Source organism: Apodemus sylvaticus, chromosome 22 (genome assembly GCF_947179515.1).
Source record: "Apodemus sylvaticus chromosome 22, mApoSyl1.1, whole genome shotgun sequence".
In the NCBI taxonomy this organism is placed as follows: domain Eukaryota; kingdom Metazoa; phylum Chordata; class Mammalia; order Rodentia; family Muridae; genus Apodemus; species Apodemus sylvaticus.
In genome coordinates, this window is record NC_067493.1 from 6,599,423 (window position 1) to 6,615,342 (window position 15,920).

Here is a 15,920-nt window from a genome sequence, read left to right on the forward strand (position 1 = left end):
AAGGCACACCTAAGTCTATGAAACCACAGTAAGTGGACACATCAGAACCGGAAGTGACAATTTGAAGAACAGGAATTGTCCATGCCACATCCAGAAGTGGTTGTGATGTAACAGGAAGGGACTAGCCCTAACCGAAAGTGAGTGTATATCACAGGAATTGTCTCAAGTTTTAGAGAAAGTGCCCATTCTATGACCAGAAGTGAACTTCACTGTCAGAGGAAGTGGCTATGGCTTGATACGAAGTGACTGTAACATAATAGGAAGTGTTGTTATACCACAGGAAGTGGCTCTAATGACTTTAATGTCCTTTCTTAGCTCTAATGACATTTTCAGAGCTGCCAGTTCAGGTTCCTGGACTGGCATTCCTGCCAGGTGTGGTCCTCCACATGTGTTTTCGGTATTTGACACCACCACTGCCCCAGCACACCTCTGTCGATCCTGAAAGAGCAGTTGCCATTGGTGAACCCCATTACCCCTACTTCTATTTGAGCAGTCATACAGAGGCCCATCCAGCAAGGTCAGGGTCCAACAGCAGGGCAGTTGAGTAGATACTTTGGGGAGATTCAAGAAGGGTCACTGGTAATGAGTCCTCCTGGTATCATTTTTACCCAGAATCCATTGTGCCTGAGGTGTAAATAGAGTTGTTGTTAGCTTGTGCCAATTGGTTACACATTGGCCATTGGCTAACGCCAGGACCCCTGGTCTGAGTATGCAGTCCACAGGTCTACAAAGGTCACCTGAAGTTGGCAGAGTAAGGCTTTTTTTCTTTTCAGAGGCTTAAATAGCCTCAATATTAAGGCATCTAAGAGGTCCTCCATTTTTGTTTTCTTCATGGTCCTCCATGGATCAAACTCACCAGAAGCCTGGAAACAGTTGGCATGCAGTACAGTTTTCTGGGTCTGTTACATGGGGCAGATGGCAAAAAGGAAAGAAACTGGAGCAGGTGTGGGTACCTGGGACAGTGAATTCAAGATCTAAAGATCCATGTTTAACTGCACACTGGGAAACAACTTAGATTGTATGGGGGCCAAAGCTCACACAGTGTTTTAGAATCTGCCTTAAGCAACAACACAGGCCAGGAGTGGTGGCTCACGCTTTTAACTCAGCTGTTCGGAGTCTGAGGCAGGTGGATCTCTGTGAGTTTCAGGCCAGCCTGGTCTACATAGTGAGTTCTAGGACATCCAGAGTTCCAGAGTGAGACTGAGTCTTAAAAAACAAAACAAGCAAGTAAAAAATATTCAAATTGGTCAAAACATAACAATAACAAGAACACCTACGGACCCGAGGCCTTTCCCAGGGCGTCCAAAGCTGCAGATCCAAAGTGTGGCTTGAAGCCCGTGCTTCCAGCCTCTAGGAAGGAGATGGTGACAGAAAGCAAACTGATGTTACACAACAGCAGCTTAAATACTGCAGTGGGTTAAGTAAACACCAACACATGCTTTGGATATTTGAAATGAGTCTCTTTGTCTACCTGTTTAATAAGTCAATCAAAAGTGAGTACTAGATATTTTCATTTCAGTTCTTTTTACTTCGTTTCATTTCATTTCATTTTATATTATTTTATTTTATTTTATTTTGTTTTTTGAGACAGGGTTTCTCTGTGTAGCCCTGGCTGCCCTGCCCTGGAACTCACTCTGTAAACCAGGCTGGTCTCAAACTCAGAAATCTGCCTGCCTCTGCCTCCCAAGTGTTGGAATAAAAGGCATTCACTACAACTGCCCAGAGTCACAGTAGCTGGTAAAACAGCAGCCATGCTGCAAACCACACTTCCCCGAAGCCCTCAGGCTCAGAGGAACATGCCTGCATCTCTCCCTTCCCCACCACCCGCCCAGCCATTAGGGGTTCAAAGACTACAATTTCTAGCATGGATCAATATAAGGATCACAACACCCATCATGCCCACCGCAGTGACAGGTAAGTAAGGCCTTCCTCTTGTCCCGCCTTTCCGCGCCTCTCGCAGCCAATGGGAAGGCTCTCTGCTACGGGGTGAGGCACTGTGGGCAAGTCAAGAGTCTAGGGAAGCAGATGGCCTTATGTGCAGTGTCTGCTGAGGCTGATAGGTTTGCTGCAGTGCACAAGGTTTTTTTTAGGCTGTGCCCAGTGAAGATAGACCTAGGTGTAAAACTGTGCCACAGTCGTTGAGAGGTGTGTGTGTGCACGCGCGCGTGTGTGCGTGTGTGTGCTGTTTTGGGACAGGTTTTCTCTCTATAGCCCTGGTTTTCCTGGATCTTGCTTTGTAGACCAGGGTGGCCTGGAACTCAGAAGTTCACCAGCCTCTGCATCCCAAGTGCTAGAATTACAGGCATGCACCATTACTGCCTGGCTAAAACTATTTTTAGTAAAAATACATCCTTAATGTTAATAGCCTGGGTCATCCAATGGATCATCCATTCCTGGGTCACACTGATACCTCCAATGCACCTTGAGCAGTGGGCTTTGCAAACTGTTCACCGTGATTATGGGAAGAAGACAAGTTCTTTGAGGAATGCTCAGGCAAGGTTTGAAGTAAGGTCCTGGTAAGTGCAGTGTCCTGGCTCACAGAGAGGAGGATCTGGCAGCTGACCAGCCTGTCTTGGAATGTTGAGGCCTCCCCCAGGACTGGGTGAGGTGAGATTCCTCTTGGAATCTTATTTCAAATGCTAATGGAGTGAAAACCAAGCCTGAGTTCTTGGAAAGGTCTGGCCCTAGACCTGAAGCACACTTTATCCTGAGGATGGCTAAGACTCACTGGCCAATTCAGGGTGCCAGGCATACCTGCCAGCCAGACAAAGAGACGAGATCTCCCAGATGTGTTTCTGTGTGTTCACTGTAGCATTGCAGCTTGAATGGTTCTCTGTGTCCTGCTCTGAGTTCTGCTGTTGTGTGCTGTGAGGGGACCTCAGGAAATCTCTGAAATCCAGACATGGTGAGCACAGGATCACTGCCCACAGTGGTCACGTTTGCACTCCCATCGCATTTGTGCCTGTCCTCCAAGAACTTCTCCATTTGTACTCACACCCAGCACTGGAGGAGGACACACCATTGCAATTGAATCTGTTCAGCTGCTTTCTCCTCCCCTTTGTGGGCAGTGATCCTGCACTCATCATGACCTGACTCCATAGCTTGCTTGAGAATTCCTCACAGCACTTCCCCTTCATCTTCTGAAATCAAGGTGTATAACCTATTACTTGAATTGCAGTGCAGGTATAAAGCTGACCAATCAGTGGAAGGAGCCCAGGGTCTTAACATTAAAGAGGGATTTTAGGAAACACATGTTTTGCTTTGTGGCGTCATACAATTCCCTTCCACCAGATGATAGGTATGAAAGAACCCCGGAAGAAAACCAGGAAACAGATGAGAAACACTGTGGAGCACTATAGTTTGTCAGCACTTCTTTCTCAATGGCAATGTGGTAGAAAAACCCCACAGTTGTGGTAGCACAGATTCTCTAGATCAACATATCTCATAGAGAGAGTGAATTTTTCTGTGTATGTAGGAAGATATAATGTCTCAGAGACTTTTGTCCCCTTCTTCCAATAATGGCTGTCAGCCAAGGGAAACTTCAAAATCGAGGACTTATCTTCTGAGGAAAGGAAGCTGAAATTTCCCTGAGCCCACCATGAAGCCAGAAAACAAAACTACTGTTTCTGATATTCACTCTTTAAAGTTAATAGCCTGGGCACCCTTCCACTTGTGAGTCAGATTGATACCTCCACTGCACCTGAGGAATGGGCTATGTAACTTATTTACCTTGATTACAGGAAGAGGAAGGCAAGTGCTGTGAGGAAAGCTCAGGCAAGGTCTGAATTTAGGTCCGTCAAGTGCAGGGTCATTGCTTACAAAGGGAGGAGCAGGCAGCTGAATAACCTGAGGTGGAATAGTGTGGTCCTTCCATAGGGCTGCTTGGTGTGAAAGTCCTCTTGCAAGGAAGGGCACAAATGCTAAGGGAGTGTGAGCCACTCCTAAGGTTTGGGAAAAAGTTTGGCCCTGGACTACAAGCACACTTTAACCTTGGGGAGTGGTCAGGCTTACTGGCCAATCCAGACCTCCAGACAGACCTGCCATTCACAGAAAAAGGCGTGATCTTCCAGGTACCTTTCTGAAATTTCCCTGTGGCTGTGCAGGACAGGATAGTTAACTGTTTCCTGCTCTGAGCTCTGCTGTTCCGTGCTGTGCTGTGAGGGGACCTCAAGGAAGCTCTGAAATTGAGACATGGTAAGCACAGGATATCTGCCCACAATGGGGAGGATCAGGTGACTGAGCAGTTAGTGCTGGGGTGGAGGGTCCTATCAGGGGTTGGATGGAAAACATAAGCTAGATGTGTGACTCTGTGTGAGGTTTCTAGTGGTACTTCTTACTTTCTCAATAAGGCAGTGGTCTGTGAATATATTCACTATCATGGCTAAATCTTCCCAAATCAGCTGGACCATTGGTTTGCTTGTAGAAACATCAAGGCTGCTTTTTTTTGATTCTGCAACACATGTCCAAAACATTTTGTGTTTTACTCGGCACATTGAGAGGGCAGGTATGAATCTAATAGTCCCATTTTAAGCTGTGGCTTTTTTTTTTTTGCAGTATTTACAATTCTTTACATGTATAGTGTTTTGAATATTATGTGGCAAGGGTATTTTTTTTTGTTTCAATCTATTTGATATTTTGGATGCTTCATGTACCTTAATAGGAATCTTTGTCTTTAGTTTAGAAATTGTTCATTTATGATTTCATTACAACTATTTTCTTGACCTTTGAGCTGATATTCTTCTTCTATTACAATCAATTGTAGTAATTGCTTTTGGTTTGTTGCAGTGTTCCTTGTTATTTATTGCCTGGAATCTTTTAGATTCCAAATATTTTTTGACCAATAAGTACAGTTACACTATTTATCTTCCTTTCCCTGTTGGGTGTGTGAAACTTCCCTCTGTAGTATTCCATGTGCTAGCAATTTCAATGGCCTTGCTCAGAGACTTAGCAGCTACTTAAATCATTACCTGCCTTCATTAACTGTTGCAGTTTTCAGGTGTGCTTTATATACATGGAGCACTAGCTTCAGCTGCTCTCTGTATTTGTTCCCTGTTTTTGTTCTCTACACACGCCCTCTCTAAAGTCTTTCTCTACTCTGATCACATTCTCTCTGCTCCCTATCTACGTACCAGTCTGCAGGCCCTCTTGTGTACCTCTATCCCTTCCCCAGGTTCTCACTCCTATCCTTTCCATAAAACAACCTCTTTTGTATCAGATCTCATGCATGTTTTAATTTTTGAGGATCTACCGAGCTGGACAAATTGGATTACTTGGTGGCATATTTTCCTGGCTTATCTTTATTATGTTCCTATGATTATGTATAAGTACCTGGGTTTGGGGCAATAATAGGTCTAGATACTGGTCTCTGGGTTTGTCTGGTTTGGGTGGTAATTTTATTCCTGAGTTACATTTTTTTGTCTGTATTTTTACTGGATGTTGGCTGAGTGTAGCCCCATTTACTGACCTGTTTTGTGGGTATATTCAAGAGGGAATGCTTGCTAGTGTTGAAAGATTGGAGAAATGTCAGGCAGGAAGATATGATCTTAGCAATCCACCAGGAGACATAGTCAGGAGAGAGGGTAAGCTATCACTGGCATTTGTTAGGGACAACAGTGTAAATTGCATGTGGGATAAAAATAGTGTTGTAAATTTTATAGAAACGTACTTTGTTTCCAGGCAGGCATGGAATGTGTTTGAAAAAGAAGTGTATATTCCTGTCTACTGTAAGACGAAGGTGTATTCTGAACCATTGTACTTAAGAAAGATATGACTTGCTTTTTGATTTTATAAGATTTGACCTTTGAGATATTGCCTTGACAGTGTCAGTTGACACTTTAGAAATTTGAACTGTGTAGGAACTCCTGCAAACTATTAGGATCACTGTAGACTGAATGCATTTTCATCACAGAATAAACATGAGCCTATAGCATCCAGGGTCAGAATGGAGTTGATTGAGTCCCCTGGATATCCCCACACCGTGGGGCTTCAAGTTTCTCCTGGGTTAAGTGCATCCTCTCCCACTGAGGCCAGACATTGGAGTACAGTTAAAGGATACACATTAGAGTCTAGTTACCAGATACCAAAGATAGGCAGCAGCTTTAGGGGCAGCCCATGTTCCAGTTGTTGGAGGACCCTCATGGAGACTAACCTGAACTTCTGCTACTTATGTGCCAGGAGCTCTTCGTCCAGCTTTTGGGTACTATTTAGTTGATGTGTCTGTCTCTCTGTGTCCCCAATAATCCAGGTTAGTTGAGATTTTTGGTCTTCTTGTGGAGTTCCTATCTTCTTCAGCGCCTTCATTCCTTCCTCCGACTTTTTCATACGAGTTCTACCAGTACATTCAATATTTGACTCTGGATCTCTGCATCTGTTTCAGTCCGTTGCTGAGTGGATCCTCTCAATGGATAATTATCAAGGCTCATTTGTGTGAGCATAGCAGACTATCCATAATAATGTCATGGGTTGGAGCTTGCCCTTAAGATGGTTTTCCTGTTAGGCAAGTTTCCCTTTGGCATTCCCTCAGTCTCTGCTCCATGTGTCCCCCTGCATTTCTTTTGGACAAGATAATTATTTTCTTTGTATCTACTGTGTTGTGATTGAAACAGATCCTTCTGCTTTCTCATGCTCCCATGCAGTCACCATTTGGACTCTGTCCCTATAATACAGTATAAACATTTACTATTTCAGTCTAAGCTATTTTGCAAGCCTAGTGGCTTAATATTTTTAATTTTATTCCTTTTGTTTTTGTTTTTCAATTTTTTTTCTCTGTGAAGCCCTTCCTGTCCTGATAGTTGATATAGAAAGTACAAAAGCCAACTGAAATGCTTTTGCACAATAAGCATATGCTTTTGTGCAACTCTTCATCCACACCTTTAATTTTGAAATTTTGTCAATTACATTGTTTATATTCTATTTCTCAAGATAGCATATCTTCATGACATCAGTACTACCTGAGGCTTCAGAATCATTGTTTCCAGGTGTATACTACTCTGCCTCACTCTTTTTTTTCTGGAATTTTTGAATAAATTGTAGTATTTCTTCTGTGTGCATGGATATGAATATCATGTATGCCTCATCTTTACTGTTGTCAGAAGATGGTCTCAGAACCCTTGATATTAAAGTAATGGGTAGTTAGTTGTTCATTCCTATGTGTATGGTAGAAATTGACAACCATTATGTGGAAGACCAGAAAGAATATTCCACTGCTAAACTCTCTCTCCTGCCCTCTGTTGCTTATTTATGATCAATATTTTCATTACTAGTGTTTTCATCTGTCCATTTTGGAACTGTTTAAACATGCATTCCATTTTGATAAAATTGTATTAATGGTGCAGTTTAAACTAGTGCAATTAACAGTTCTGCAAAATGAATACAGAACTCCAGTGAATGTATAATTTTTTGTAGGAAGGTAAGTAAGGAACAGTGAGTTCTCTATCATTTTTGTTTCCTTGTTTGATTTTTTTGCAAGGGATTGAAAGTCTGAACATATAACTTTCTCTCTCCTGTAACACATCACATAGACCATGCTTGTATCCAACTCAATGATATAAACCTGTCTGCACCTCTGTGATTAAAGACATGAAAAAATACACCCAGCTTGCCCATCATTTTTATATTTAGTAATTGTTCATATAAGTTTTCAGATGTGTGCTCAATACTATTGATATGTTTCCCTTGCATCTCCCTCTCAATTGCATTTCTCTTTATAGGCTATATCCTATTCCGAGTATTCACAAGCAACACAGGTGAATCTTATAATGCAAGTTGCTTCAAAAATGACACGGTGACTAGATGATAAATTCTGAGTCATAAAATAAGTGGAGGAATCACTAGAACTAAATTAATATATTTTCAAAGAAGCATACATTTACTTTACAGTAATGTCCATATGTTTATTTCTGTTGTACACACATATGGGATATTTTAGGATGCAGTGACATTGGATGATGTGCTTGTGACCTTCAGTGTGGAAGAGTGGGATATGCTGGATTCTTCCCAGAAGAGTCTCTACAAAGATGTGATGTTGGAGACGTACCTGAATCTCACTGCTATAGGTAAGATTATAAATTCTTTTTCCAAATAAGGAAACAAATGTTTCTTGGTTATTGATGATCTTCTGTTATTTCAATTGGTAACAATAAAGATTGAGCTGAATAAACTGGGTTTGCTGAGTTTTCATGATATCTTTCATAGCACTGTGAAAATTCATAAAACTTGAATTTACCTTATTTCTAATAATATATCATTCATTTTCTGGTACGGTCTTTTAGGCTACAATTGGGAAGACCATCATATTGAAGAACATTGTGAAAATTATAGAAGACATGAAAGGTAATTTTCATGTCCAAGCGGATGCACTTATGATTCTGAGGAAAAGTTAATATATTCTGGAAGCTCTAAAAAAGCAAAAATGTTAAAAAAAAAAAACAATCATTTAGGTGTAGCTATGAATATAATATTCTTACCAAACTATGTACCTCAAATTCAGTTGTCTGTTTTGTGTATTCATTTGTTGTGCTGCTCCATTAGAACTATGCTGTGAACTTGCCAATCTGTATAGTTTCATAGTACTTAGATATTGCAAATTGAATAGTGATAAATTTATAGCTGAATCTTTCTAATAAGCAAATAGTCAATGGTAAAGCTGGTGATACTCATATTCTTGTAGTGACATTGTAAAATTTGTTGAGAGGGCAGTTTATGAGAATCAAGAATAGTGTAGTGGTGAGACATTAAACTATATACTGCATTTATGAGAAACAAAAATTCAAATTGTGTGAATGCAATGTGGAAACCTTTCAGTTGTTATTCTTCTTTTATTAAATATATCATGTGTCACAATAAATTCCATGAAACAACAGGGATATTGAAAGAAACAAACTACATTTTTATTCAAAAAGATTAAGAAGATGTGTAGCCCTCTGCCTTCAGTATATTTTGTGAATTTGTTAGACATTTCCAATTAATTGGCTTTCTAATTTTACTGGGAAAATCCCAAAAATCATACCGTAGAAAACCTTTATGAGTACTAGGAACTTGGAAATTCTTCTATTTGTCCTGGTTCAGTGTAAAATGTGTTGTAATTTTACCACAGGAAAAATTATGAATGAAATCAGTTTTATAAAATTCTGGGTTTTTCCAGTTTTCTTCAGATAGGTGAAATACATCATAGAAAAATTCCATATTAAAAAGTATGTTATAAATAGGAGTCATGTAATAACCATCACACATATCTTGTACAACCCAAAAAGAGAGAGAGATCACCATGAACATATGAAGTTATAAAACCTTAAGATCTAATGCATCTTTACCATTAGACAAATCTATAATCTTAATTCATATTGATAAAACTATTGATCAGGTTAATGAATGTTGTAAAGATTCAACATGTGTCAATTATCATTGCAGGCATGTAAGAAGTCATACTGGAGAGAAGCCATATGAATGTAATCAATGTGGTAAAGTCTTAGCAAATCTCAGTAATCTACAAAGACATAAAAGGATACATACTGGAGAGAAACCTTATGAATGTAATCAATGTGGTAGAGCCTTTGCAAGGCTGAGTTATCTCCAATGTCATAAAATAACACATACTGGAGAGAAACCTTATGAATGTAATCAATGTGGTAAAGCCTTTGCAAGACTGAGTTATCTCCAATGTCATAAATTAACACATACTGGAGAGAAACCTTATGAATGTAATCAATGTGATAAAGCCTTTGCACAGCACAGTACTTTGCAATATCATAAAAGGAAACATACTGGAGAGAAACCTTATGTATGTAATCAATGTGATAGAACCTTTGCAACAACCAGTCATCTTAAATATCATAAAAGAACACATACTGGAGAGAAACCTTATGCATGCAATCAATGTGGTAAAGCCTTTTCAGGTCACAGTAGTCTGCAAACACATAAAAGAACACATACTGGAGAGAAACCTTATGAATGTGATCAATGTGATAGAACCTTTACACAGCACAGTCATCTCCAATATCATAAAAGAACACATACTGGAGAGAAACCTTATGCATGTAATCAATGTGGTAAAGCCTTTTCAGGTCACAGTAGTCTCCAAATACATAAAAAAACACATACTGGAGAGAAACCTTATGAATGTAATCAATGTGGTAAAGCCTTTTCACATTTGAGTAGTCTCCAAAGACATAAAAGAACGCATACTGGAGAGAAACCTTATGAATGTAGTCAATGTGGTAAAGCCTTTACAACATGCAGTCATCTCCAAAGACATGAAAGAACACAGGCTGGAGAAGAATCTAATGAATGTAATCATAAATTAAGTGGGAGTTAAGAGGACATTGGATTAGGATTAAGGTAGAAATCGGTGGTTAGGATTATTTCAACTCTAGAGATGGTTCTTATAATGATTTGGCAAAGAATGTTGCCTATTTCCCTTGTTTGAATAGTCTCCTATAGTTTAAGGTAAAGAGGTTTATGTTAATTGCATTGACAAAGGAAGTATCAAAAAACAACCCACATAGAATTTGGCCTGACAATTTTGATCAAACATAGCAAACTTTTAAAGGAAAAATACCAAAAGGAGGTTTCAAAGTGCAAAGCATTACAAGGAAGTTGAATTAATCTAAATCCTGTTATTAAGGATATTCTATGGTATTAAATATATGGTTACATTAGGACAAGTTTCCATGTAGCTAAACTTATGGATTTGTAGTTGTATGAAACACAAGTGTATCATGTTAGGAATTATTATTACCTGGTAATTGTTTTCCTGTGGACATACGAAGATATATGTTTGTGTCAAAGTCAGAAGGAATAGATTATGTTTGCGATTCTGGGTTTTCAATTTCAGATCTAAAAAGATCCAGGCATGGTTCTTCATGATTTTTACCACAGCATTCAGGAAATGGAGTCATGGACATCTCTCAGTTCAACGTTAATCTACTGAGCAAGTTCTAGGACAGCCAAGCTTAGCAGTGAATTGTTTGAAAAATAGAAACTGGTAATAATGTAATAGAAGGGGCCATGTTTCAGCACCAGCAAGCAGCAGAACTCAGCAGCTTTGTCTATGTTGTTCTGGATTTAACGGCAAGGTATAAGGGACTAGTGAGACAATTATTGCTGAATAGCTGTAGATAAAGAATTAGAGGCTATGGAGAATAAATAAATATCACTGGAGTAAAATCTTCTGGGTAGTGTTTTTGGAGTGACAAAGAAGGTGTGTCAGAGGTCAACAAGTTTTGACCTAGTGGATCAGCTAGACTCAGTCATGTGTAAGAGTCACATAGGTGGTACTGGTTTCAAATGCATGATGTTGTCATGCAGAGCAGGTGAGGGTTGGCATCATTGAGTGAGCATAAGGGAGGCTATTGGTCAAGCTTAGTTGCAGTAGAAGAACCAAGTATAGTGAAGATGCAAGTACAATGGGATGAGCAGCAAGAACAAAAGGTATAGGAGAGTGGAGTCAAACAGAGCTTAGAGTGATACAGAGAGCAGAGCTGGAGAATTGACCAAATCTCTTTGAAGGAGTGGAGATGAGCATGTGTGGATCCCGGATATTCAAACAGGAAGCTGTGACGTTGAATTTATCTTGGAGACCCCAAAATTATGTGATGTTAGAACTGTGTGTTACCTGATCAGGAAAACTTCTTTCCAGGACTAAAAACTACACAAAAATTTTGCTGCATTTAACAAAGCAGAAAGGAGTTGGAGATCTGAAGAACACTTTGACAACACATATGGAGATGAAGAGTTTGGAGACTGTTGAGCTGGCTTGGGTCTTATTTAATTCCACTGTTTCTTCATGCTGCCTTTAGGAATGGTGAAGTGTATACTGTGAATGTGGATGCATATGATGTGCTTTTATGTTTTTGAGCATGATTACATGATAGGATTCATATCAGAAGACTCTTTGTCCTTTGGTCTCTTAACATTTTTGAGACTGCTCTAGATAATGGGGACTTTTGAAACTGTCACTCATGTATTCTACATGTTTAAGTATGATCCCCAAAGACTCATTCGTTTGAACAATAATATGAGGCCAGGCAGTGCAATGGGGTAATTTAAATATGACACCTATGTGAGTGGCATTATGCTGTCATGTGCCCTTGTTGGAGGTAGTGCATTGCTGTGTGGTTGGGCTTTGGAATTCCTACAGGTCCTGAAGAGCTGAAGGTCCCTGGAAGTCAGTCTCTTCATAGCTGACATTAGATAAAGATGCAGAACTCCCAGATTCCTATCCAGCATCAATGTCTGCCTTCATTCCTGGCATTCTTCCTGCTATGATGAAATGGACTAAACCTCTGAAACTGTAAACCAGCCCCAATTAGATGATCCCTTTTATAGGAGTTGTCTTGTTCATTGTGACTTTACATAGTAATGGAAATGATAAGGCAGGGGCACTGTGAGTGAATTTAATGCGGTCAAGAATTTGCACAGTTCTGTTGTCTTCATTTTCTTGAAAGAATGTGTTAGAGAGAGACCTCATGAATGTGTTTAGTATAATGAAGCCTTTGTACACCTCTATAGTCTTCAACATTATGAAATTATTCATTCTGTAGAGAAATACTTTGAATGTTAGCAATGTAGTAAAACCTTTATGTTATGGGATTCCCTGAGTTCCAACATAATTCAAACACAAAGACTTGGCAAATAATAAAAATCTTTTGTAGTCAAGTAGTTACTGATTAATCTGGACCAGAAAATACATTAAGAAGCTAATCTGAATCACCCGATCCTGTCCCTGCCTTGAGCTAGAAACTGATATAGATTTCAAAACTAAAAACTATGAACATACATGCTGTTACAGGTATATTTCCCACCAATTGGGTTTTTCTACTGTTCTTATTCGATGTAAAATGATACAGAATGTAGGTTTATGGTTTATCCTATCACACCGAGTTGTTCTTTTGTAGTTAGTAACAGGCATTTTATTTTTAGAAATAAACCATGAATAACAGAAATTATGGTTAGGAACAGTCATTATGTTTTGAGGAACAAAAGTAAATCATAAAAGCTTGCTGAATATTGTTAAATTATGCAGGTCCCCTATGACCTGGGACTTGAAATTTGTTTCAATTCATGATTAAATGGAAGTTGGCAACACAATTGCAGTACTTCGAGCAAGTTTCTTTTGCTTGTTCCCAACATTTGTATATCAAGGTAATCTTTAAATATATTATAGAGCACATATTGAAGAGAAATTTTATAAATATAATCAGTGTGATACAACATTTTCATAACAGTAATCTATGAATGCATAAAAAAACATATCCTGGAGAGAAATGCTATGAATGTGCAATTTGGTAAAGAAAGCCTTTGTATGTAGCAGTAATCTTAGAAACCATAAGAAAAATTCATAATGCAGAGAAACAACATAAACGTAGTTTATGGAGTTAAAGTTTTGTATTTTCTACTATCTTTATACAAGAGTAAACTCTTTAGCATGTAACTAATCTATTAAAGCCTTTGCTTATCACAGTAGTTTTTGAGAATCTTCACAAATCTGTGACTAAAAATATTTTGGTATGTACTTAGCCAACATACCTATATTGAGTTACTCAAGGTTATATATGATGTAAAAAAATTTGAGAAGTGTCAACAATAAATTCAAATTTTATGATATCTCTCCACTTTATTTGCACTTGCAAGCTCATTTTTACATACAAAGGCCACTAATTTGTATTTTCTTTTTTAGTTATTCATGTATCCAACAACTTTGCTGACAGTGTTCATGAACTCTAGCAATTGCCTTTGTGAAGTTTTGGTTCACTTATGGAAACTAACATATCAGCTGCAAAGAAAGATAATTTTACTTCCTCCTTTCTAATTTATATTATCTTCCTCTCCTTCAGTTTTATTGCTCTACCTAACTTTTACATAATATATTGAATAGATAGTTGTAGAGAGAATGGAACATCTTGTCTAGTTTAGGAATTAGTGGAATTAATTTGAATTTCTCTCCAGTTAATTTAAGGTTGCTCTAGACTTGCTGTAAAGTGACATTTTCATGTTCAGGCATGCTCCTTGTATCCTTAATCTCTGCATGAGTTTTATCATAAAGTGGTGTTGAATATTGTCAGAGAATTTTACATCATCTCATGAGATGTTGAGTTCTTCTTTTTTCTTACATTTTACTTCCATTATGTTGAATCATCACTGTGTTTCTTGAATGAAGCTGTCCTCATTGATCACAGTTGATGATCTTCTGATGTGATTTGTATTTTATTGTATTTGTTTTTTCTCTTAATTATTTTTGCTTCTATGGTTTTATGGAAAATTGGTCTGTAATTCTGTTTTATTGCTTAGTCTTTACTGACAGGGTATTTGAGTTATCATGGGTTCAGAAAATAAATTGCCTAATATTTCTTTCGCTTTTATATTGTTAAATACACTGACGTGTATTCTTGTTAAAACCTCTTTGAAAGTCTTGTAGGATTCCACCCTAAAACTCATGTCCTTTGATTTTATTGGTGGCATATTTGTGATGAATTCTGTTTTCCTATTTTATGTTTGTTGAAGCTGGTTCTCTTAGTTTCATTTATTTTTGGTATATGGAATCTATTGAGGAATTTATCCATTTCTTTTAGAATTTCCAATTTGGTGGAGTGCACCTTTTTTAAAGCTATGTCATTACCATTCTCTGGATTTCTTAATTGTCTGTTGTTTTATCTCCAATTTCATTTTAGTTTTCATAAAATTGTATATTCTTTATCTTTTAATAAAGGTTTATCTTGTCAAATAAAAGACTCAAAAGACTTACTCCATGTTTCATTAATTCTTTGAATTGTTCCTTTTCTATTTTATTGATTTCAGCCCCAAAATTTATAATTTCTTAATGTCTCCTCCTTGATTTCATTACTCCCTCATTTTCTTCTGTTGTAGTCTTTACAGTGTGCAGTTAAATTATTAGCATGAAAGCTCTGAAAAATTTTTCACATAGGCATTTTGTTGTGTGAACTTTCTTCTTAGCTCCACTTTCATGTTCTTTGTGTTCCAAGAGACTGTGCATGTTGCACATTCATTTCCATTGAACTCTAGAAAGTCTCTAATTTCTTCCTCTATTTCTGTGTAGACCCATTTTCTCTCACACAATTAGTTAGTAGTCAGTTAGCTGTGCTCCCTCACCTCCTACAGCACTGAAACATCAACAGGTTTTTGGCCCAGATGATGTCTTTTGTCTGATCATACAGTGTGGGGTCTCCTGGGTCTGGTGTCAAGGACATGAGGAGCCCAATTTCTAGGAGCTACACTCGGGGCTGACTTGTTGCTGTGTGGGATGGAGTTTGTCCTTGCTCATCAGAAGGCTCCTTTCCTCCCCGTGGATATGAGAGGGAGCAATGGCACACCAGCCATCTGTGTCTGGACTGTGGCAAAAAGATAACCTGACCACAATGTGGAGGGCACGCCTAAGTCTATGAAAGCACAGGAAGCAGACGCATCAGAACTGGAAGTGACCATTTGAAGTAAGTGACTGTACTACACCTGGAAGTGGCAGTGTTGTGATAGGCAGTGACTGGACATAATCGGACGTGAGTGTACATCACAGGAAGTGGCTCGCTTTAAGAGCATGTGCCCATTCAATGGCCGTAAGTGACCACCACTGTCATAGGAAGTGGCTGAGTCTTGACAGAATGTGACTGTGATATAATAGGAAGTCATCGTACACCACAGGAAGTGGCTTTAATGTCATTAATGTCCTTTTTTAGCCCTAATGTCCTTTTCAGGGCTGCCAGTTCAGCTTTCTGGGCTGACATTCCTGCTGGGTGTGTTTCTGCCCATGTGATCTCGGTATTTGACACCACCATTGTCCCAGCATGCCACTGTCCATCATGAATGAGGCTGCTGCCTTTGGTGAATCTCGTTACCCCTGCATCCATCTGAGCAGCCATACAGAGGCTCATCCAGTGAGGTCTGGGTGTGGCAGCAGGTCAGTTGGGAAG

General features: G+C 38.9%; 1 protein-coding gene across 1 annotated transcript in view; it reads left to right on the top strand.

The window, feature by feature from the left end:
- The window catches only part of LOC127673239 (zinc finger protein 431-like), a gene marked incomplete at its 3' end in the record, with an annotated part of 29,274 nt that extends 19,070 nt beyond the window's left edge, over window positions 1-10,204 (top strand). The window contains exon 8 of the mRNA XM_052168835.1: window positions 9,409-10,204. Within this exon, the coding sequence (XP_052024795.1) occupies window positions 9,409-10,204 (796 nt within the window). The remainder of the gene's footprint in view (window positions 1-9,408) is intronic.
- Window positions 10,205-15,920: the final 5,716 nt, after the last annotated feature.